The 22,945-nt window shown below is 38.8% G+C and overlaps 1 protein-coding gene across 8 annotated transcripts in view; it reads left to right on the top strand.

The window, feature by feature from the left end:
- The window catches only part of LOC127804761 (tRNA(His) guanylyltransferase 2-like), a 41,680-nt gene extending 18,735 nt beyond the window's left edge, over nt 1–22,945 (top strand). Inside the window, exons 13-14 of one of the 8 annotated variants that reach the window (XM_052341742.1) lie at nt 20,945–21,040; nt 22,226–22,945. In XM_052341742.1, the coding sequence (XP_052197702.1) occupies nt 20,945–21,013 (69 nt within the window). In that variant the 3' untranslated portion in view covers nt 21,014–21,040; nt 22,226–22,945. Of the gene's footprint in view, nt 1–14,765; nt 14,962–20,944; nt 21,533–22,225 lie in introns of those variants that run through there. The other 7 variants (XM_052341748.1, XM_052341746.1, XM_052341739.1 and 4 more) reach the window with 7 other exon arrangements.

The raw sequence follows: 22,945 nt of genomic DNA, 5'->3' as shown, positions 1-22,945 counted from the left end.
GCAAGAGTGTCAGTTGTTTTTGCTCTTGCTTTCCTTAGTTTATATATGTAATATTCTGTACCTTTATTTAATGTATTGAATGATCAATAAGAAAATTTGAGCATTATTTATTGCTCATTTAAGAGCATTTCTAGGTTTTTTATGAGAAATATGCTTGTAGGTAGGGTGAACAACCTTACTCAAAGTGGTTAGGGCATGATTTGATAGTGTGTGGGACCAACAAGGTCTTGGGAAATTCTAGAGAAGAAATATGGGCTTAAGTAGCTTCAAGGATTTTTAAGAGAATGGGAATGTGCTTAGAAGACTTAAGAAAGGCCCATTGAGATTAAATATTCCCAAAGCGGATTTAATATGATAAATTGGGCTCAAAATAGGATCAACATGATTTAAAATAAATGGGCCTAACAAGGCCCGAGATGTAATCATATCACTAAACTTTGGAAACTCCTAAAAATCTGCAATCAAACTACATAGATCTTATCATATGCGCAACGGAAATTAAAATTTAGTTTGCAGGTATCCCGTTTTTCAGAAATTATGGTTTAACTAATTGGAAACAAAAACGAAAGGTTACCTCTTTTGATGAAATCCGATTTCACTGTTAGATTTCTCGTCGCTTAATCCTCCAAGTGTAGGATGCCGAGTCGGTCCACCCGAAATCACTTCTATCCAAGAATTTCAAAGAGAATGATAAACAAAGAAATTTTTCACAAAAATTTCTAACTTATCTCTTTGGATTCAAGAACACTTCTTCAAAACTCTCTCAACCTTCAAGTGATTCAAGAAGACATCAAGTGAAGTAAATGAAGAGATGGAGAGCTTATATATATACATTAAATGGGTTGGGCTTCTCAAGCCCATTCCATTTAATGTAATTGGGCCAAGCCCAAATCATTTAAGTTAACTTGAATCCAATAGTGCTATTGGGCCAAGCCTAATGTGTTAGCAAAAGGCCCAACCCAATTAATGATTAAACAATTATATTCATAATATAATTATTTAATTATTCTTATTTATCTTATAAATAAATGCACTATTATTTGTAATTATAAAATTACTAATTTATTTATTTACTCTTTGAAAATGATTTTTTTTTTTTGTGGGACTTTCTGGGTTCACAAATAAATTGGCAACAAGAATAATCAACAATTAATTCTTGTAAATCACGAGTAACATCTAGCAATATGTCATGATTACCCAATTTATTGTGAAGCAGGTATTGTGAATATTTTACTACGTTACCATGCAATACGGTCCCTCTATCATCCTATATCCCGACAAAATATGAGATCATGGTCAGTAGGTCGAATCTCTTAATCTCGTCATATGACCAAATCCAAAATCAATCTTGACTAATTATGACACAACCCGTATGGAACAAATTCCATCATCATATTACCTCGGCCAAGGATTTATCGTCAAGTGATTACTGGATCGCATAAGATATCTTCCTCATAAATCTCAAGGTGATAGATTCCATGTCTGATGCACACATACCTCATGTATCACTGAATCAGGCACATAGATACATATGATTATCCTTGATTAGAACAACCACATAATATCGCTGATATCCTAATCCACCAATACACAGATATCCATGTCATCTCAGGTCTAAGGACTAGTTGCAAAAATCGCAGCTAACATTAAATCATTGACCCGTGAGAAATAACCCATGTGATTTAATGTTAACAGTCCCATTCAGTGAACTCGTTCTTGTAACGAGCACCCACTCATCTTCTTTCTATATCTCATACAGAATGGCACGAGACTCGCCAACCTTATCTTTCAGTATCTCATATTGAATAAGGAAAAAGACGATGTGCTGGCCTTTACAAGTTGCTATTATCCAGATTAGGAATTCTCCGGCCAGGAACATGTTTATAGTATAATGAACTGTGGATTATCCGTAACTCGTATGCTTAACACTTAAGAATGGTATCCACTCCTTATTAAACTAATGGATGTATGTTTTTATAATTTAAACCATATTGCAATTTAAATAAAACATAAACTTGCCATTTAAATAATATTTAAAGAATTACAAGATCGAGTCCCTTTGTGTCACTAGAATTGGTCTTTAGGGCTCATATCTAACATGCGCATGGAGGGGTAGAGATGTAATCCACACTGCTGAGGGAATAATCAACATGTGAATGGGAATTCAATTAGAGTGGGGTCAGGGAGAGGTATAAATAGGAGGGGAGGAGGGAGAGTGAGGTAGCTGAATTTTGATAGTGAATTGGGAGAGTTAGGGCCTCTCGAATGCCCTATTTCATTCTTGTTTTGCTGTTGTAAGGAATTGGAACTATTGATAGTGGATTGTTATTGGAATTCAATCGGGTTCCTATCAATTTGGTATTAGAGCCATTCCGAACCTGATGGTGAACTTGACGAAGAGAGTTGGTGAGTTGGAGTCGAAGATGGAAGGCGTACAAAGGGGAGTTGAAGACATTAGAGGGAATGTCCAGACGATGGAGCGCAATGTAGCGGTGATGCTTGAACAGTTTGCCTTCATGCGAACGAAGTGGGATGAGCTGGAGCGGGAGAGGAAGAACAAGTCCAAGGAGCGAGAAGGACCTTCGGAATTCACCATGGATTTCGAAGTAACCCTTGGGGTGGTGGGGGGTTGTGACTCAGAGGGGGGTATCGGGGGCGGGTACCGGTCGGACTTACGTGGGAGACGATTGGAGATGCCCATTGTCGAAGGAGAAAATCCGAATGAGTGGATCTTTCGAGCCGAAAGGTATTTTGCTGTCAACCAACTAACGGACGAGGAGAAGATAGAATCCGTAGCCCTGTGTTTCGAAGCAGCAGCACTGTCTTCGTTCCAATGGGAGACAAGGCGAAGAGGAATTCAGAGCTGGGAAGGCCTGAAGCAAGGAATTCTGGGCCGATTTCGCCCCACTCAGGAGGGGTCGCTAGAGGAGTGTTTCTTGGCTCCTCGGTAGGAGGGATCGGTGAAGGAGTATCGCTTGAAGTTTGAGACCATGGCCGGAAGTGCCTGATGTTCCTGAGGCGTTTTTGGAAGGCCAATTCCTCAACGGCCTCAACCCAGAGATAAGAGCTGAGATCAGGGTGTTACAACCGCGGGGGCTCGATCGAATTATGGTAGTGGCCCAAAACATTGAGGACAAGAACGTAGCTCTTCAGAATTGCCATCGGGCAACCGGACCAACCAGGAGCGGGTATTCCACAACAATCGCGATCGCAAGTCGGATGTCCCCGGTGCTAGCGAAAAGTTTGGGTTCCTCCCAAAAGTCCGTAAATCAGCCAAGCCCTAGGATTCACCCCGCTGGTAATGGTGGCAACTTTCCTTTCAAGAAGCTTAGTAAGGCTGAGTGGAAGGCAAGGCGGGAGAAGGGCCTTTGCTTCCGCTGCGATGAGAAATACTCGATTGGCCATAGGTGCAAGAATAAAGAGCTCCAAGTGTTGATGATCTATGACGAAGAAATGGGCGAGGCTGTGGTAAAGGAAGAAGCAGTGCAAGGGGGCAATGAAGGGTTGGGATATGGGGGAGAGGTGATTGAATTATCCATGAATTCGGTGGTGGGATTAACTACACCTCAAACGATGAAGCTAAGGGGACTCATAGAAGGGCAGCCGGTGGTCGTTCTGGTGGATGGCGGAGCAACTCACAACTTCATCGCATCCGAATTGGTGCAACGTTTGAGTTTGCCGAGGACAAAAACGGCTGGGTATGGGGTGATAATGGGAACTGGGATGGCTGTACAAGGAGCAGGAGTTTGCAAGGGGGTGAAACTGACACTAGATAACCTGCAGATAGTGGAAGATTTCCTTCCCCTTGAGTTAGGAAGTTCTGATGTCATTCTTGGCATGAAGTGGTTGGCTTCAGTGGGGAAGATGAGTGTGGATTGGAGGAATCTGACCATGAAGTTTCTAATGGGGGGAATGGCAGTGACATTGTAGGGTGATCCTAGCTTAAGTAAGACATTAGTCTCCTTAAAAGCTATAATGAAGGCGTTTAAAGAGAATGGGGAGGGAGTGCTGCTGGAAATTGGAGAGGTGGCTGCCGAATACAATGAACTGCAAGTGGGACTACCCCGAAGTTTGGAGGAATTATTGGCTGAGTTTGAAGGAGTTTTTTCCAGCCCGGAGGGACTGCCACCCACTAGAAATAAAGATCATGCCATCAATCTCCTACCCGACACTTCCCCGGTTAGTGTTCGGCCTTACCGCTACCCGTATCTTCAAAAGAATGAGATCGAAAAGATGGTACGTGAGATGTTGGCAACTGGTATTATTAAACCAAGTGTTAGCCCTTTTTCTAGCCCGGTGTTGCTCGTTAAAAAGAAGGATGGGGGATGGAGGTTTTGTGTAGATTATCGGGCTCTCAACAAGGTAACAGTTCCCGACAAGTTTCCTATTCCAGTCATCGATGAATTGCTGGATGAACTACATGGCACGAAGGTTTTTTCAAAATTGGATCTCAAATCTGGTTACCACCAGATTCGAGTCAAGGCTGGAGACGAACCAAAGACTGCATTTCGAACACATGAGGGCCACTATGAATTCCTCGTCATGCCTTTCGGATTGACGAATGCCCCGGCCACCTTCCAATCTTTAATGAATGATGTATTCAGGGAGTATTTGCGTCGGTTTGTGCTAGTATTTTTTGATGATATTTTAATTTATAGCCAAAATTTTGACCAACATTTACAGCACTTGCGTTGTGTGTTGAAGGTGCTGGCTGCAAATCAGTTGTTTGCCAACAAGAAGAAATGTTCCTTTGGGCAGTTGGAGGTTGAATATCTGGGCCATATCATCTCCCAGCAAGGCGTGTCGGTTGATCGTTGCAAGGTGCAAGCCATGTTGGACTGGCCTGCGCCTACTACCTTGAAGGAATTGCGGGGATTCCTTGGTCTTACGGGGTACTATAGAAGGTTCGTAAAGGATTATGGCAAGTTGGCGTGGCCCCTCACCGAGAAACTAAAGAATAACAATTTTCGTAAGGATGGAGAGGCTGAACGAGCATTCCAGCAGCTCAAAAAAGCAATGGTGTCACTGTTAGTTCTCGCACTATCGGACTTCGATCAACCCTTCATAATTGAGTCCGATGCTTCAGGGCAAGGGTTAGGGGCGGTGTTGATGCAGAATCTTAGACCGATTGCGTACTACAGCCATGCTCTGAAACCATCTGAGAGGAAAAAATCGGTTTACGAAAGGGAGCTGATGGCCATGGTGTTTGCAGTCCAGAAATGGAGACATTATCTCTGGGGAAGGAAGTTCATAGTAAGGACAGACCAAAAAAGCTTGAAGTTTTTGTTTGAGCAGTGAATGGTGAGCTCGGATTATCAAAGGTGGATGCTGAAGCTGATGGGCTTTCATTTTGAGATACACTACCTGCCGGGGTTGGAAAACAAGGCTGTAGATAGCCTTTCGAGAATCAATCACCCAGCAGCTCTATTCGCACTAACGATTCCAAAGGTGGTGCAACTCGATTAGCTGGTCCAAGAGGTGGCGAAAGATGCTTGTTTACAGGGCATCATACGGAAGTTACGAGCGGATCCGGCTTATAGCTCAGATTTTCAGCTGGTGGGTGACCAACTCCTTTATAAAGGGTGGTTGTTCCTGCCTAAGGGTTCTTCCCTAATTCCTTTGGTGCTCCATGAGGGTCATGATGGCAGTGTAGGAGGTCATTCCGGATTCCTAAAGACATATAAACGAATTGCAGCGAGTGTTTATTGGGTTGGTATGAAGCAGGACATACGCCAATATGTGGGAAAGTGTGACATTTGCCAGCAAAATAAGTATGAGTCTTTAACGCCAGGGGGTCTTTTACAGCCTCTTCCGGTTCCTGCCCAGATTTGGGATGATATAGCCCTGGATTTTATTGAGGGGTTACCGAGATAGGGCCATATGAATTCTATACTTGTGGTTGTAGATAGACTCAGCAAATATGGCCACTTTATTAGTCTCAAACACCCATTTACAGCAAGAGCAGACTTCAAGGTACTAAGCTTAATCGTAGTACGGCCTACCACCCACAAACGGACGGGCAAACGGAGGTCCTCAACCGGACCCTAGAGACATACTTGCGTTGTTTTGCATCAGCAAGACCTATGGGGTGATATGTGTGGCTGCCATGGGCTGAATTATGATATAACACATCATACCACACTACTTCAAAGGTTACTCCCTTCCAAGCTGTTTATGGGAGGGAACCACCAACCTTGATCAGGTTTGACAAGGGGTCAACCCAGGTATCTGCAGTAGAACAACAACTGTTGGAGCGAGATTTAGCATTGGAAGAGCTCAAAGACCAACTGGTACAAGCTCAAGCGATCATGAAGAGGGGGGCTGACCGGAGAAGAAGGGATGTGCAGTTTGTAGTTGGTGACTTTGTCTACTTAAAACTAAGGCTGCATAGAAGGAAGTCCCTAGCTGCCCGCCCTAATGAGAAGCTGGCTCCTAGGTACTATGGGCCATTTGAAATTGAACAGAGGGTGGGACCGATGGCTTATAAACTTAAACTACCAGCCCACTGCCATGTCCACCCGATTTTCCATGTGTCCCAGTTGAGAGAGGCCAAGTGTGAGGTCGGCGCAAGGGTGCAAATTCCCCTCCAACTGCAAGCTGACTTAGAACTGAAGGTTGAACCAGAGGCGGTGCTGGGAGTTCGGCCTGGGAAGGGTTCTAACTTACGCGGGCTGGATATCTTGATCCAGTGGAAAGGCTTACCACCGTTAGAGGCAACTTGGGAGCCCTACAACATGATTCAGCAGCAGTTTCTAGCTTTTCACCTTGAGGACAAAGTGAAAGTCCGGGAGGGGAGTAATGATAGGCCGCCGATGCACCGAACCTATCAAAAACGCAACAAGCAGCCGAAGGCATGAAGATGGGAGTAGGGGGGGGGGGGGGGTCCGCACATGCAGGTGTAACAACCAGCATGTGCGCATGGAGGGGTAGAGATGTAATCCACGCTGCTGAGGGAATAATCAGCATGTGAATAGGGAATTTAGTTAGAGTGGGGTCAGGGAGAGGTATAAGTAGGAGGGGAGGAGGGAGAGTGAGGTAGCTGAATTTTGATAGTGAATTGGGAGAGTTAGGGCCTCTCGAATGCCCTGTTTCATTCTTGTTTTGCTGCTGTAAGGAATTGGAACTATTGATAGTGGATTGTTATTGGAATTCAATCGGGTTCCTATCATATTTTGACACCATGTAATCTATGACATGGGGCCACATCAGAGACTGATTCAATCAACGAGTCTCAAAAGACAAACTCCCCAACTTCCCCTTCTCCCCTTCCTCAACCGTCAATCACATGGCGCCCCCCACCCTCCAAATCCCCAATATAAATTATTATTATGTAAAAAATTTATAATTTAGTTAGAGTGGGGTCAGGGAGAGGTATAAGTAGGAGGGGAGGAGGGAGAGTGAGGTAGCTGAATTTTGATAGTGAATTGGGAGAGTTAGGGCCTCTCGAATGCCCTGTTTCATTCTTGTTTTGCTGCTGTAAGGAATTGGAACTATTGATAGTGGATTGTTATTGGAATTCAATCGGGTTCCTATCATATTTTGACACCATGTAATCTATGACATGGGGCCACATCAGAGACTGATTCAATCAACGAGTCTCAAAAGACAAACTCCCCAACTTCCCCTTCTCCCCTTCCTCAACCGTCAATCACATGGCGCCCCCCACCCTCCAAATCCCCAATATAAATTATTATTATGTAAAAAATTTATAATTTAGTTAGAGTGGGGTCAGGGAGAGGTATAAGTAGGAGGGGAGGAGGGAGAGTGAGGTAGCTGAATTTTGATAGTGAATTGGGAGAGTTAGGGCCTCTCGAATGCCCTGTTTCATTCTTGTTTTGCTGCTGTAAGGAATTGGAACTATTGATAGTGGATTGTTATTGGAATTCAATCGGGTTCCTATCATATTTTGACACCATGTAATCTATGACATGGGGCCACATCAGAGACTGATTCAATCAACGAGTCTCAAAAGACAAACTCCCCAACTTCCCCTTCTCCCCTTCCTCAACCGTCAATCACATGGCGCCCCCCACCCTCCAAATCCCCAATATAAATTATTATTATGTAAAAAATTTATAATAAGAAATTTTAATAACATAAGATTACTATTTATATTATTATTTATAAAATTTAAAAACATTCTTTATCCATTCAAACATGTGGATAATTTTTTGTTTTGTATATTTATTAATTTGAAAATATATAACTTTGGAAATAATATTAATTTGATTTTTTTTTATAAATTCGTAATTACTTTACAATTCCTGCATATGGGCCTTGTAATAAAATAATTTTGTTGTATGCATAGGATAGCCTATGATATTTTGTTCTCTATCGACCAAATTAATATTATGTACAAAACAAAATATTATCCACATGTTTGAATGCATAAAAAATGGTATTTTATATATCTTTTTCATTTCATGAAATAGGTGCACTATTTTCTCCTACTTGGCCAAATTATGTGTCATGCTAAAGGTGCCATTTCCTTGCTACATGTTTATGTAAAGATGTGTAAGATGCATGTGATGTATGCAAAAAATATGGTGTTTGGGTTGAAAAGTGCATAAGAAAACCCTTAATGGGAAGAGCTCATTGTGCCTTTTCTTATGGCATGTAGGACACCTCTTGTTCAAGGCTTGTAAGCTTTTTGAATTGAGTACAATGTGGCATTGCCAAACAAGCTCAAAGAGCTTGAAAAGGAAAGGCAATCAAGTGATCCATGTAAGGTGTTTGAAAGTGAAACCATGCCATCTTGTGTTACGTATGGAAGGTGCTTCAAAATGGATTTTATTGCATGCATGAATCTTTGTGTAGGGGACCTTATTGGCAATCTTTTGGAATTAAAAAATTTTGGGATGAAGAGGTAAAGAGTTGAAGTAGGGAGAAGGCTCCTTGTAAGCAATGCTGAACCAAGCATCACAAAAAGCATTTTGTGAACTCTCTTGAGGGTAAATTACACCGTTAATCCCTAAACTTTGATTTCCATGACAAATTGGTCACTATACTTTAATTTTGGTCACCACAACCACTAAACTTTGATTTCTATTGAAATTCAGTCCCCCTTGTGATTATTCATCAAATTCTTTTAACGAAAACTGATATGGTATACATTAATATAAACCCCAAAATTACTTGAATGTGGGGCTCGGGTTAGTTTTAACATCAATTAAAGTTTATTGGCTATGGTGATAAAAATTAAGGTATATTGATCAGTTTGTTATGGAGTACAAAGTTTGAAGACTAACAATGTAATTTACCCATTTTCTTAACATGTTTAATGAAAGGACACTGGGTTGCTATCCAAGATCTTATGGAACATTCACTCCAAGAAGGATTCTCTATGGGTTAAATGGATTGGCCTCCAATACTTAGGGACAACATCCATCTGGGAAAGGGAGCATAGAGAGGATGATTCATCCTTATTCAAAAAATTGTTGTATATCAGGGACTCTTTATTACAGGATGGAGGATCCCCCGATGGCGCTGTGGCCATTATATTGGGTTGGATTGAGAATGGGGCCTTCAAGTCTAAGGCAGCGTATGATTACTTCAGGCCTAAAGGGAAGAGAGTCAAATGGTTCTCAGTGGTGTGGAAGTCCAACCTGATCCCCAAGCAGGCTTTCATTTTGTGGCTCTGTGCCAAGGAAAAAATTCTCATGAAGGACAGGCGTTTGTTTCTTAATATCGATGGATCATGCCCTATGTGCGGCACAACTGAGGAGTCTTTGAGACATCTTTTCTTTCAATGCCATGTTAGTTCAGACATTTGGAGCTCGATTAGGGCTTGGCTAGGCCTTTCCCGCATAATGTCAAGGGCATTAAAGTGTATTCAGAGGCAAGCCGAGGGTCTTCTTGGCAGAGCCGTGTTAAAAGGATGGCTTTGGCAGCCATGGTTTACCACATTTGGGGTGCTAGAAATTGGAGCGTTTTTTAGAATGTAAAGCCTTGTAGTGAGAGTATTTCATATAGGATTAAAACCTTTGTATACAAAGCTATGTTTTCTTTGTATCCCATGTTTTGATCCAGTATGAGACTCTTCTTCAGGGGCTTTAGTTTTGTTGCCTCTGTCATCCCGGGTATGCCCGGTGTATACTGTACATTTTGATCTTTATACATATTTATATTTGATAAATAAATATATATATATATATATATATCAAGTTACTTAAAGGTTAATGGATATGTGAGTCAGGCCTCTTATTTGCCATCCTAAGAAATGAACCTAGTTTGGGTTATGCCTTGAATAAAAACCTGTGCCACCCTAAAGATTCTACAAAAAGTGAAGAAGAATGACCTTTAAAGGTTTGGCCAAGGGGCTGAAAGATGGTCCCCAAACTGTTTAAGGAAAGGATGTAAAAATGTGTTGAGAATTCTACTGAAAATCTCAAAAATCCTTGACAAAAGTCCTTATTTAATGCACAGAACAGAATCTCAATGCTCAAGACAACATATGATGTGTTTAGGAAATTGTATTCATGATAGCCTTCCACTCTCCCTGCCCCCCTCTTTTCTTTCCCAGGTAGAACTTGTAACCATTTTGACAAAGTGTTTCAGTTTTTAGTGGGTCAAACTGCACAAATTTTGGGAAGAGAACCCCCACAATGACGAGCTCAGCAGTCTCCATTAATTATTTTTCAAGTCTTATTCTCATCTTGTATATGTTGGCAAGATGTGTGGGGCTGATTTAGACAAATCTGTGGGATAAAGTATTGAAGCATGAAAAAATGTGTGTATGGTAATATGTGTAATGCAGTGGACATTTTTAGATCTTTAGATTGATTCCTTCCTGTTGAGCATCATGGGATCGTGTGTGCATGGCAATGTCTTGGCGGCTTTCCATATGGGTTCTAGAATTGACAGCAGCAGCAAGTCAAGGCACCCACTGCCTTGATAGATTAAGAAGTTTTCTAAGTTACACTTAGGAAACCCTAAACCTTAAACACTTAGGAAACTTCCTTAATCCCTAGCTTTCCTAATTATTTAGCTTTCTTAAAAATTGTATATATGTTCTTTTTGGTAATGTTTGTAGATAGAATGTTTATTAGTCTTTGGTTTCTAAAAGTGTATAGTTTAGGTTTCCTTTTTGAGCCTCTCCTATTCTCTATAAGAGGACAACTCATGTACAATGTTTTTCAATTAAGTAGAAGTATCTTTTTCTACGTGGTATCAAAGCATCAGTCCTAGCCTGATACATTGTAACCCTAGTGCCTTCATTGCACAGCCCCTTCTTCGTTTCATCTAGAATTTACCTTTATTGCTCTGATCAAAGACCATGTCTGAAACCTCTGAAATTGTGGCCCTTACCATAACTTATGGAGATATCAATCCAATTGAGCAACCCAATGGAGGTGGAGAGTTACCTAGTGTTCGTCAATCCTATCGGCTATGTGGTAGAAATTATCTCCAATGGGCCCAACTTATCAAGACTTTCCTTAAGGGTCGTGGGAAAGGCAGCCATCTAATTGGATTACCACCAAAGGAGGCAGATCCATCTTTCACAGCATGGGATGTGGAAGATTCCCGGATCATGTCTTGGTTGTGGAGTACCATGCAACCAAAGATTAGCAAGAACTTCATGTTCTTGAGCACGACAAGAGAAATATGGAAGACTGTCCAACAAACCTACTCTAAGGTCAAGGATGCTTCGGTGAGTTTTGAGGTAAAAACAAAGATATGTACTACAAAACAAGGCCAGTCATCAATCATTGAATATTTCAATAAGATGAAAGGGTTATGGTTAGAACTTGATCACTATCAGGCAATAAAGATGGTGTGCAGTGAGGATGCAGCCACCCTCAATCAGATTTTGGAAAGGGAAGTACTAAGATAAGTACTACAAAACAAGGTTAGTCATCAATCATTGAATATTTCAGTAAGATAAAAGGGTTATGGTTAGAGCTTGATCACTATCAGGCAATAAAGATTGTGTGTAGTGAGGATGCGGCCACCCTCAATCAGATTTTCGAAAGGGAAGTACTAAGATAAGTACTACAAAACAAGGTTAGTCATCAATCATTGAATGTTTCAATAAGATGAAAGGGTTATGGTTAGAGCTTGATCACTATCAGGCAATAAAGATGGTGTGCAGTGAGGATGCGGCCACCCTCAATCAGATTTTCGAAAGGGACCAGATTGTTGAGTTTTTGGCTGGCTTAAACCCTGAGTTTGATCAAGTTAGGGTTCAAGTTTTAGGTAAGGACAAAATTCCTAGCCTAAATGAGGTTTTTGCCATCATTAGGAGTGAGGAGAATAGACGATATGCTATGCTTACAGAACATAGCTCTAAGGGGTCAGCACTTATGACTAGCAACAAAGAAGGAGGAATCAAATCTGGAAAACCAGCTGTTCAAAACCAAGGTTCAAATCATGAGGGGCAATAGTGCACATATTGCAAGAAGCCGCGACATACCAAGGAAACATGCTTCAAATTGCATGGAAAATAAGCTATTTTGGGCCGAATTGGAGGCTTCAAAAACATGAAGCATCAGAGTTATATCTCCAATAAAGATCAGAGGAAGTTGCTGATAAAGGAGACATAACTGAGGCTGATCCTACTCAGCTAAATCCAGAGGAGCTAAGCAAGCTAAAGGCCTTCCTTTGGACATTCCAGGATGGAGCATCTTGCTCACTGGTGCAGTAAGGTAAAAGTCTAACTTATGGGACTTTTTCAGCCTCTAAATCTGATAGGAATAACATGTGGATCCTTAATTCAGAAGCCACTAACCATATGACCCCTCATTTACATGTTTTTGACACCTATGAACCCTTTGAAACCGCCAAACACATTGCCATTGCAAATGGAACATCTGTTCCTATTTCTGGAAAAGGCAAAATTTCCTTTAACTCTTGGTTGCTCCGTAATCAAGTCCTCCATGTTCCAAAATGGACAGCAAGTGTGATTTCTATTCATAAATTAACTAAGACCTGAATTGTTTTGCTGTTTTTTCTCCTCACATGCGCAAGTTTCAGGCCAAGGACATAGGGAGGATGATTAGTGTGGCTAAGAAGCACAATGGGCTCTATATCTTGGAAGGACAAAATATTTGTTCTAAAAGGGAACAGCATAGGAAGGATTATTTCTCTCAATCTGCTTTTGATATCTCTTCTATTTGGTTGCATCATTTTTGGTTAGGTCATTCCCCATTTGTTTTGTTAAAATAAATGTTTCCTACTTTGTTCAATTCTTTAGATCCAAGCAGTTTTCAATGTGATGAATGTATTGTGGCTAAACATCATCCTATAGCATAGACTACCTTGAGACCTTTGCCTTTGTGGCAAAGATGACCATAGTTCGGATCCTTATATCTCTAGCAACTACTTTTGGGTGGAAGCAATAGCAACTAGATGTCAAAAACGCCTTCTTACATGGAGATTTGGAGGAGGTATTCATGGAGTTACTTTTGGGATTTCAGCAAGGAGCAGAAAAAATCTGCAGGCTTAAGAAGGCTTTGTATGGACTCAAGCAATCCCCATGAGCCTGGTTTAGCCGATTCTCTAAGGCTATGAAATCTATAGGGTACCATTAGAGTAGAGGGGATCATACTATCTTCATCAGGTAATGACCTTACTAGCTTATGTTGATGATATTGTGATGACAGGAAATAATAAAGAAGAACAGCAACTGCTCAAGCAAAATTTAGCCAAAGAATTTGAAATTAAGGACCTTGGTGTGCTGAAATATTTTTTGGGAATTGAAGTGGCATACTTGTTAGAGATTTTCTTGTCTCAACATAAGTATGTACTTGATTTGCTAGCTAAAACAGGTCTGATAGGGGGAAAAGGTGCTGGCATACCAATGGATCCTAACACCAAATTGCAGGAGCATCCTACCGGAGAGGCAGTGGATAAGGGAATGCTCCAAGGGTTAGTGGGAAGGTTGATATATCTCTCTCACACTAGGCTTGACATAGCCTTTGTTGTCAACCTAGTGAGTCCATTCATGCATAGTCCCACCGAGGAACACATGCATGCCATGAGGAGGATGTTGAACTATTTAAAGGCTACATTGGGCAATGGCATTCTATTTGCTTCAGGGGCTGATTTACAGATAAAAGGATTTACAAATGAGGATTATGGAGGTCCCTAGTTGACAGAAGATCCACAACTAGCTATTGTGTGTTCTTAGGAGGGAATTTGTTGTCTTGGAGAAGCAAGGAGTTGTGGCACGATCAAGTGCTGAGGCAGAATTCAGGGCTATGGCCCTTGGTTTGTGTGAGCTGTTATGGCTACGAATCATCCTAGAAGATTTAAAGGTCAAGGTGCAAAGATCTATTGAGCTTTTGTGTGATAATCAATCAACTATTAGTATTGATGCAGCAGATATCTTTAGATTGATTCCTTCTTAATCTAGAATAAAAAGTTTCCTAAGTCAGACTTAGGAAACTTTCCTAATAGTGTGAATATGTATCCTTTATGTATCTCTTCTTTTTGCTGTATTTCTTGTAGAAGGTAGGTTTCTATATGTGGTTTCTCTTCTTTTCTATATAAAGGTCCTTATCGTGTACATTGATAGATGAGTGAAAATATTATTATTCAGTTTCACTACATAAAGAGATGTGGGATTGACAATGGCATGATGGAGGGATTGGTTATCAGGATTGAGGGTGGCATGATTAGAGGGATTGGTTATTTTTACCCTTTTATTTTTATCTGCCACTTTATAAGTATAACATGGACCTTAGTGAAATATATCATCAAGAATTCTTTCATAGAATTAATCTTCTTTCTTTACTATTCATCTCTTAGACTTCATCTATATGCAGGATAATGAAACACTGAATGATGTTCCTCGGGGAAAATCTCAAAAGAAAGTTGTTGTGCAGCATTGTAATATAATTGAACAGAACTTTTGGAAAGCCCATCCAAGCCTCCTTGATGAAAAGCATTAGATGCTATGAAGCATGTGGTTTACTATCTCCAATCCAAGATAAAATACAATTTCATTGCTCAAAATCTCAAGTAAGTTTTGCATTATTACAATTAATTGGCTTCTAATTTTCCTTAGTTTTTCTTGCATTAATGTTATTGTGTTGGGAGCAATTGTGTAACTTAGATTATATTATATGGAAATTTAGTATAGTTCACATAATAAAATTGGTTAGTGATGTAGGCTCACCTACAACGTATACGTTTGAGTACGGATTATACTAAGAAAACGAATATCGTTCTTATTTCATAAGAAACCAAAAACCCTACAATGCAAATAAATGTCTTAAATAGGTGAAAATTGAAAACCTATTGGGCAAACAATCTCCTAACGAGTTGGGCTTATCAAAATAAAATAAAGAGACATTTAAAATAATGAACTAAAAACACAAAAATGCATTTTTAACACTGTAACCAACTCAAACGTCCAAAATCCATCATACATCACAGCAAAGCAGTGTGTCTGATCCATCTCGTCGAGACCTTTCCGAAATGGGGTCGTGGGCCCAAAACGGACACCGTATGCGAAAGTCATGCCTATTTCTTTGAACATCGATTGTTGTAACGTTCCAGGAATGCAAGGGCTTGTTCTTCTGCATTAGACACACGAACCTCATCAGTTAGTAGCTTTTGGTCATAACTATGTTGTAACTCATTATGTAGTAATAATAAAGCACAACAATATACCAAGTCTTTATCACACCATCTAGGGTTGGCTACACAAATTCTCCCTTGCCAATCATTCATATCTATGGCCTTATTTTTTAAAAGGCCCTTATAACTAATATCATACCTAAGTGTCCTTTTACCAAGTTTTTCTTGGTCTTCATCTACATTTTCTCCTATATATTTGTTCCATTCCGTCCACTCTCTTCACAAGAGCCTTTTATTTGTCTTCTTCTGACAAGAGCAAACTATCTTTTCATGTCTCATACATATTATCTTCAATAGGAGCCAATTCAATCTTATTACAAATTCCTCATTTCTAATTTTATTTTTTCTTATATGGTTGTACCTCCAATCAGGGGCGGAGCCATGTATAGCCAAGGGCTACCCACCTTGGACTTTTAAAAAAATTCTATTGTATATAATAATTTAATTTTTTTTTTTTTCTAAATGCCCACCTTGGATTTTTAAAAAATTATAAATTTTGGTTATGTTGGTCGATGGGGATAAGGGTGTCGGGTGGTTGTCTCTGATTGTTGGAAGCCATCGGCCACGATGGTTGGTGGCGACTGCTAGTGAGTTTATGCGCTTTGGGTTTAGCTGGAAGTTTAAGCTTAGATCTACGAAATTTGGCCATTAGATTTTATTAGTTTTTGGGTATGCTGGTCGATGGGAATAAGAATGTCAGGTAGTTGCATCTGATAGCTGAAAACCATTGGCCACGGTGGCTAGTGGCGATTGCCAGTGCGATTTTCAATATTGATCAAAAATTAAAAATAAGATATATGGAAATCTAGCCCATTTTTCTTATGTGTATGCTAACCTCCCTTGACCGTTTCTTTAACTGTGTTTTAATTAAAGGGATCAATTTTTTTTATTTTCTATTACTAATTTGTCAATTACATATTTGAAACTATGGCAAAAAATATATTTTTTGTCATGAAACTTGTCAAAATTGGGCTACGCAATTGAATTGGAGATCAATGATTGAATAACAGTCTGTCATGAAGCTTATCAAGACTCGACTGCGCAATCGAATTGGAGATTAATGATTGAACGACAATTTAGTTATGTATATTGAAAAATAGATATTTAATAAAATTAATAATGATGTTATTATGCGACATTATTAAAATATGAAAATGCGTTGATTGTATAATTTATTGATATATTTTTTTAATATTATATTATTTTAAATTTTTTTATACTATTTAATTTTTGCCCACTCTGCCTAAAATTTTTTGCTCTGCCCCTGCCTCCAATATTCCCCTTTTTGTTACACTCGTATTTTGCACATGTTGGTGCTTCACTACCCAACATTCTATACTTTACAACAAAACTCGTCTTATAGCTACCTCATGGTTCCTTTTGCTTTAATGGGTTCTTACTATCACATAAAACATCAAATGCATTTTTTAATTTAACCATTATGCCTTAATGGGTAACATTCTCATAAATCTCCCTATCTTTTTGGATAACTGATCAAAGACACCTAAACTGATATTTTCTTAGCATAACTTGATCTCAATTTTACTAAAACATCATCTGCACTTATAATTTACTAAACTTACATCCTATATATTCGGTTTTCACTCTATTTAGCTTAAAACGTTTAGATTTTAAAGCTTTCCTCCATATATCAAGCTTGGTATTTATACCTTTTTTTGTCTGATCCACCAGCACAATGTCATCTGCAAATAATATACACCATGACATCTTTGCCTGGATATCAAGATATGTTTAATGAGTTCATCCATTACTAGGACTAATAGATAAGGTTTTAATGCAAATCTTTGATGTAATCTCTTTCTAATTGGAAAAGGCTTAGTATTTCCTCGACATGTTCCAACACATGTTTCTGCTCCATAATACGTCTTTAATAGCATTTATTTATATAAGCAATTCAGGCTCCTTTATTCTTTCAAATTCACCATAAGACCTCTAGGAATCTTGTCATAAGCTTTTTCTAGATTTATAAAGACTATACGTAAATCCTTTTGTTTATTTTATACCTTTCCATTAGGTGTCTCAGTAAATATATAGCTTTCATTTTTGACTTCCCAAATATGAAGCCAAATGGAATCCAACACCTTCGGTTTTCTTTCTTAAACTTTGCTCAATCACTCTCTCCCAAAGTTTTATAGTGTTTGTTCATTAGCTTGAACATCTCCTTCATTCTTGTAAATAGGCACTAAAACCGCTCTCCACACTTGCATGGCTTCTTTTTTTTATTTGTGGACCACATTAAATAATTCCGTTGACCATAAAATGCTTTCTTCCATGTATTTCCATGCTTCTAATCAGTATATTATCTGGTTGCCTGCATTACTATTCTTTATATTTTCCAATTCTTGTTTATTTCATTTGGACATACATCTTTAGAAAATGTAGTTTCTATCTTCTTCAAAGTTACTAAGATGCAACACTTGTTTCTCCACATCCATTGAATAACTTAGAGAAATACTCCTTCCATCTCTCTTTGATCACCTGCTCATTTACTAGACATTTTGGTCTTCATCTCTTATTCGTTTCACTGAGCCTAAATCCCTTGTTTCTCTCTCTCTTTCTTTATCTAGTTTATATATATATATATACACGCACGCGCGCCCACACATGCACACATACATATATATTTTTCATTTTTTTTATCAAGTTGGTATAAATTTTCATAAGCTTTTGTCTTTGCATCACTAACTACATTTTTTGCCTCTTTTTTTGCCAAACTATACTTCTTTAGTTTTTCTTCATTACGGCATTTATGTAAAGTCTTATAGCAAGCTCTCTTAGTTTTTATTTTCTCTTTTACCTCTTCATTCCATGCAAAATCCCTCTTAGATTTGGGATCTTCTGTTTTGGACCCCTCTCTCTCTCTCTCTCCCTCTCTCTCTCTCTAGTATTTTCTCATTCGAAGAGTATAAGATTTGAATGTTGTATGCTTACTGTCGACGTTTGGAATTGGTTGATCGTGGTTCGTCAGCCCGCACTAAGAGAATAAATACAAATGCAAAGAGAAGAAACAAATAATAAGTTGTACACAAGAAAATTTTTTACGTGGTTCGGTTATAATGATGCGCAGTCCACGACTATTATTTGATTATTCCGACAGAGTAATAGTGTATTATTTCTCCTGTCCATACAATGGTTTTTGACCCCTGTTTATAGTGTGGGGTGTTTACAATTTCTATAAAATTCAAAAATGGGAGGATAATATTATGGGGATAATATGTCCTTATCAGCTCCATAAAATTAGGAATGGATTCCGCATTATCAGGGATCTAGTTTACTTTAGACTAGGAAGGTTGACTTTTTCTCTAACCACCTCCGATAAATTCGCCATAACCTCGTGACGCGAGCTGAATAGCCTGGCGGCGTGTCTTGCAGCTTAAGACTTCCCGCGATCTGACCCAGTCCAAGAGACCTGCCACCTCGCCATGACGTTCTTCAACATGGGAATTACTGGGTTTCGGAGGGATTGGGTCGACCCACTGGACTGTTTCTAGCCCATAAAAAGTGGTCTAGAAAATACCTGTAACACTTACCAATCCAATTCCAAAATTATCTGGCCTAGTGGCACATCTACCAATCAGTCTCATTTGGCCTGTTTGCAGTTTTGATCAAGTTGTTTTAGGGCAGGCTACATGCTAGAGCCGTTCTGGCTCCTACACTTGATTTTCAGGCCCTTTAATTAGGGGTGCAAATGAGCCAAGCTATTCGGGCTTGGCTCAGTGTTCAATTCGATAAAAACTCTTTCAAGTTCATTCATTAAGGTAAATGAGACAAGATTGAACCTAACTTTGAAGCTCAATTTCTAAACGAGCTGAGTTTGAACTCAGTAAAGTTCAGCTCGTTAGCTCGCGAGTTGGCTCAAATAGAGGCTCATAAACTAGATCAATTATAAGCTCGTGAGTTGTCTCGAATAGAAGTTCGCAAACTAACTCACTTATAGGCTTGTGAGCACTTTGTTAGTTGATATTGGTAAAAATTGTTAATTTTTATGTTTTTATATATAGGATAACATCACTGAGATTCTTCTGCCACATGAAACAAAACAAGGTATGTGATTCTTGGAAGCTTTTGATATGCTAGTATTTTGTAGGTTGATATATGTGATTTAATATATAATTATGATTACTGATTAATATTACAATTTCAAATTACAGGTTGATATTTGGAATAGTTAATTTGAAGTTGAATTGAAAATATATTTGTTGTGCTGTAATTTTGATTATGTTTGTATTTTGAAAATAACTGGTCAAGTAATTTGATTATCTTTTTGTACGATAAATGATATTATGCTTATTGTAATTTGTGAAATTATTATTACTTAATTATTATGTTGATGTTATATTTGTTGATTATCAGGTTGGGTTCATTTAGGTATATTTGTTGATTATCAGATTGATATTTGTTTTTATTGTATATCAGTTTAATTAGTTTTTTAAATAAAACTTTGATATATTTCAGCCCGAGCTCAAGCCTAAGCTGAGGTTGGGGCTTGTTTGAGCTTGAGTTTGAGCTTGAGCTCGACTCATCAATAAAATTAATGAGTCAAGCTTGAGCTCAGGCTATGCTAATCAAGCTTGAGCCAAGCTTCCAGGCTCGACTCAAACTTGACCTCAAGCTTGAGCCTGTGATAAAATTTGTTGAGCTGAGCCCAGTTAAGCGAAACTCGGCTCGGCTCAACTCATTTGCATCCCTACCTCTGATGTGGGCCATCCTTGCAAATGAGACTCGAACTTTGTGAATTTTTTCTTCTCTTTTGCTAGTAAATGCATAGAATATATTGAAGCTCAAAAGGCTCCAAGGGAGCAGGCATGTACGAAGATGGAGAGAGAAGAAAAGAAAATCCTTGTGAAGTATAGGAAGTTACTCAAAGAAGTCCCATCAAAACCCAGCTATACAAAAAGAAATCTCTTAATCTTAAAAATAGCACCGCAATGCCTCCAAAGATTTCAATACACCCCATCCAGATTAGCCACATTAGAGCAGGAGAGAACCTTTATTCCTTTTCTCTACACTTCTTCACCCAAGCCCCACGACAAGAACAGATAATCTCATCCAGATTAGCCACATAAGAGCAAGAGGAGCCAACCTTTATTCCTTTTCTCTACACTTCCTCGCCCAAGCCCCAAGACAAGAATAGATAATCTCCTCAACTATCCTAGGAAATGATATATCAAACAACCCAAGGACCAAGGGTCTAAATTTTGTAATCTTGCATTCATTTTTACATCATGTCTACAGATGTTGCATCAATGATTTCTCCAATAATTTTTTTGCAAGCTGTCATCCACACAAAGAAAGCAACTTTTCAAGGCCTTCTACATTCTGAATCCCTTTGTGTGTAAAGGTTGCAGCCAGGACTCACTTTGGCTATATAGATGATTTCACTTTGAAGATTCTGGAGCTCAGTCACTGAAGTTATGTCTCCTTGCCATCTCCAGAGGTAGTAAAGGAGCTTCTGATTTTGAGGATACTTTCTCACTGAACTTATGTCTCCTTGCCCTGTTAGCTGCTAACCTAGCAAGAAAAGGGAATGCATGCTTAACTCTCCCCACAATACAAAATGGGTCCAATACCGTACTCCACCATCTCCAACCAAAAAGTAAGTTTGGTTACACAAAACAGGACCAAGTCTCCAAAGTCCTTTCCACTGTCCCAGGCTCAGAGACATGAAACCTCCGGACATGCACTCTTCCAATTATTTCAAGAACCACTCCTTCCTCCAATGTTTATTTCTCTCGAATCAAATTCTATCTGATTACCAATGTCAACAAACTCATCACATTCTTTCTTTTGCAGGCATGATTTGCACGAGTTTCTGTTATTTCATGCTTGCTTCCTTCTGTTTATATTGAATGTTATGTTTATTTAATTTCGACATACGCAAACAATAATGCAACATTAGCAGTTAATATTTGACATTCCCTATTTGTCATATGCCATCACTTTTTTTTATGGCTCCATAGTCCAAAGATGCAGAACTTACCAGTAAAATTCTTTCATTGATTTGGTTTTTTTCCCAGGAAAGGGATGAATATTCATGAGCATATGATGCTTTTTCAGTTGGGGAAAATCCTCATACGCAAACATTTGCTATATTTTCTACTTCTGCACCATTATTCAAATGTTATTTCCATATAATACTCTCAGGGTTGAACCATTACAGCATTGGTTTAGGCTTCAATCCTTGACAAAATCCTTAACTAAGATCCCAAATAAAAATAATAATATAAAAAAAATAAAATTAACGTTCTATGCGCCTGCTTAAACTTTTTAGATGAGATGGTAATTTAATTAATAATTCAACGGAGTATCAAAAGCAAATATCCTGAATTGGAACCTCATTACCAACCCAATATTTAAATAGTTGCAAATGTTTGGTAGTTATGCAATGAAGCTTGGCCACATGGAAGAGGGCTTATTGATAGTAAAAATAATAATATAAAAGCTAAAATTAGCATTCTCTCTTACTAGCTTTAAACTTTTAAATGAGATGGTAGTTAACAATTCAATATCCTCACCACCACCTCCTCTAAATAGTGACAAAATGTTTCAGTTTTTAGTGGGTTTAACTGCACAAATCTTGGGAATAGAATCCACTTTACTCATACTGTCATCTTATATGCAGGAAGATGAAACGCTTGTATTCAATGATGATTTGGGGGACATCATGAAAGAAAGTTGTGCAACACTCTAATACAATTGAACCGAGCTTTTCGAAAGCACATCATCTGTCCTTAAGGAAAGCACTAGATGCTACAGAGCAGAGGATTTATTATCTCCAACTAGCATACATCGAATATAATGCCATTGCTCAAAACCTCGGGTAAGTACCTGTATTATGATGAATTGGCTATCAGTTTCTGGTCATAACATGCTGTAACTTAATGTTCAGTGATCATAAAACACTGTAATAGAATCGAACAGTGCTTTACCAATTTTGGATCATAAATTGACTAGAGTATTTTGTATCGAAATTTTGGGATATAAATACATACAGGGAGGAAATTGGTTAGTTGCCTCTACTCATAAATTGAAGCGATTCCCGCAACACTTAAATAGTGTTGGACAGTTGAAGATGTTCCCCATATTAATAGCTAGTTAAAAGCCCAAATGCAGACCTGTTGCGTGAGATAACCAACAATCAGCATCGCATCAGAACATTACAAATTCTAGTTTGCATCTTTTGTAATAATGTCAATATCTTATATAGATAGTCAGTTTAGAATTGTAATAAATGTTGTATTGCTGTCTGTGCATTGTTATGATGCGCATAGCCATTTACAGATTCCCACAAGAAGAAGAAAAAAAATAGTGGGCGCAAGTTGTTTAGAAGAGAATTAATGGC

The sequence above is a fragment of the Diospyros lotus genome, chromosome 6 (genome assembly GCF_014633365.1).
Source record: "Diospyros lotus cultivar Yz01 chromosome 6, ASM1463336v1, whole genome shotgun sequence".
Lineage (NCBI taxonomy): Eukaryota > Viridiplantae > Streptophyta > Magnoliopsida > Ericales > Ebenaceae > Diospyros > Diospyros lotus.
Note: the sequence above shows the minus strand (reverse complement) of the source record. Positions and strands in the feature narration are given on the sequence as shown.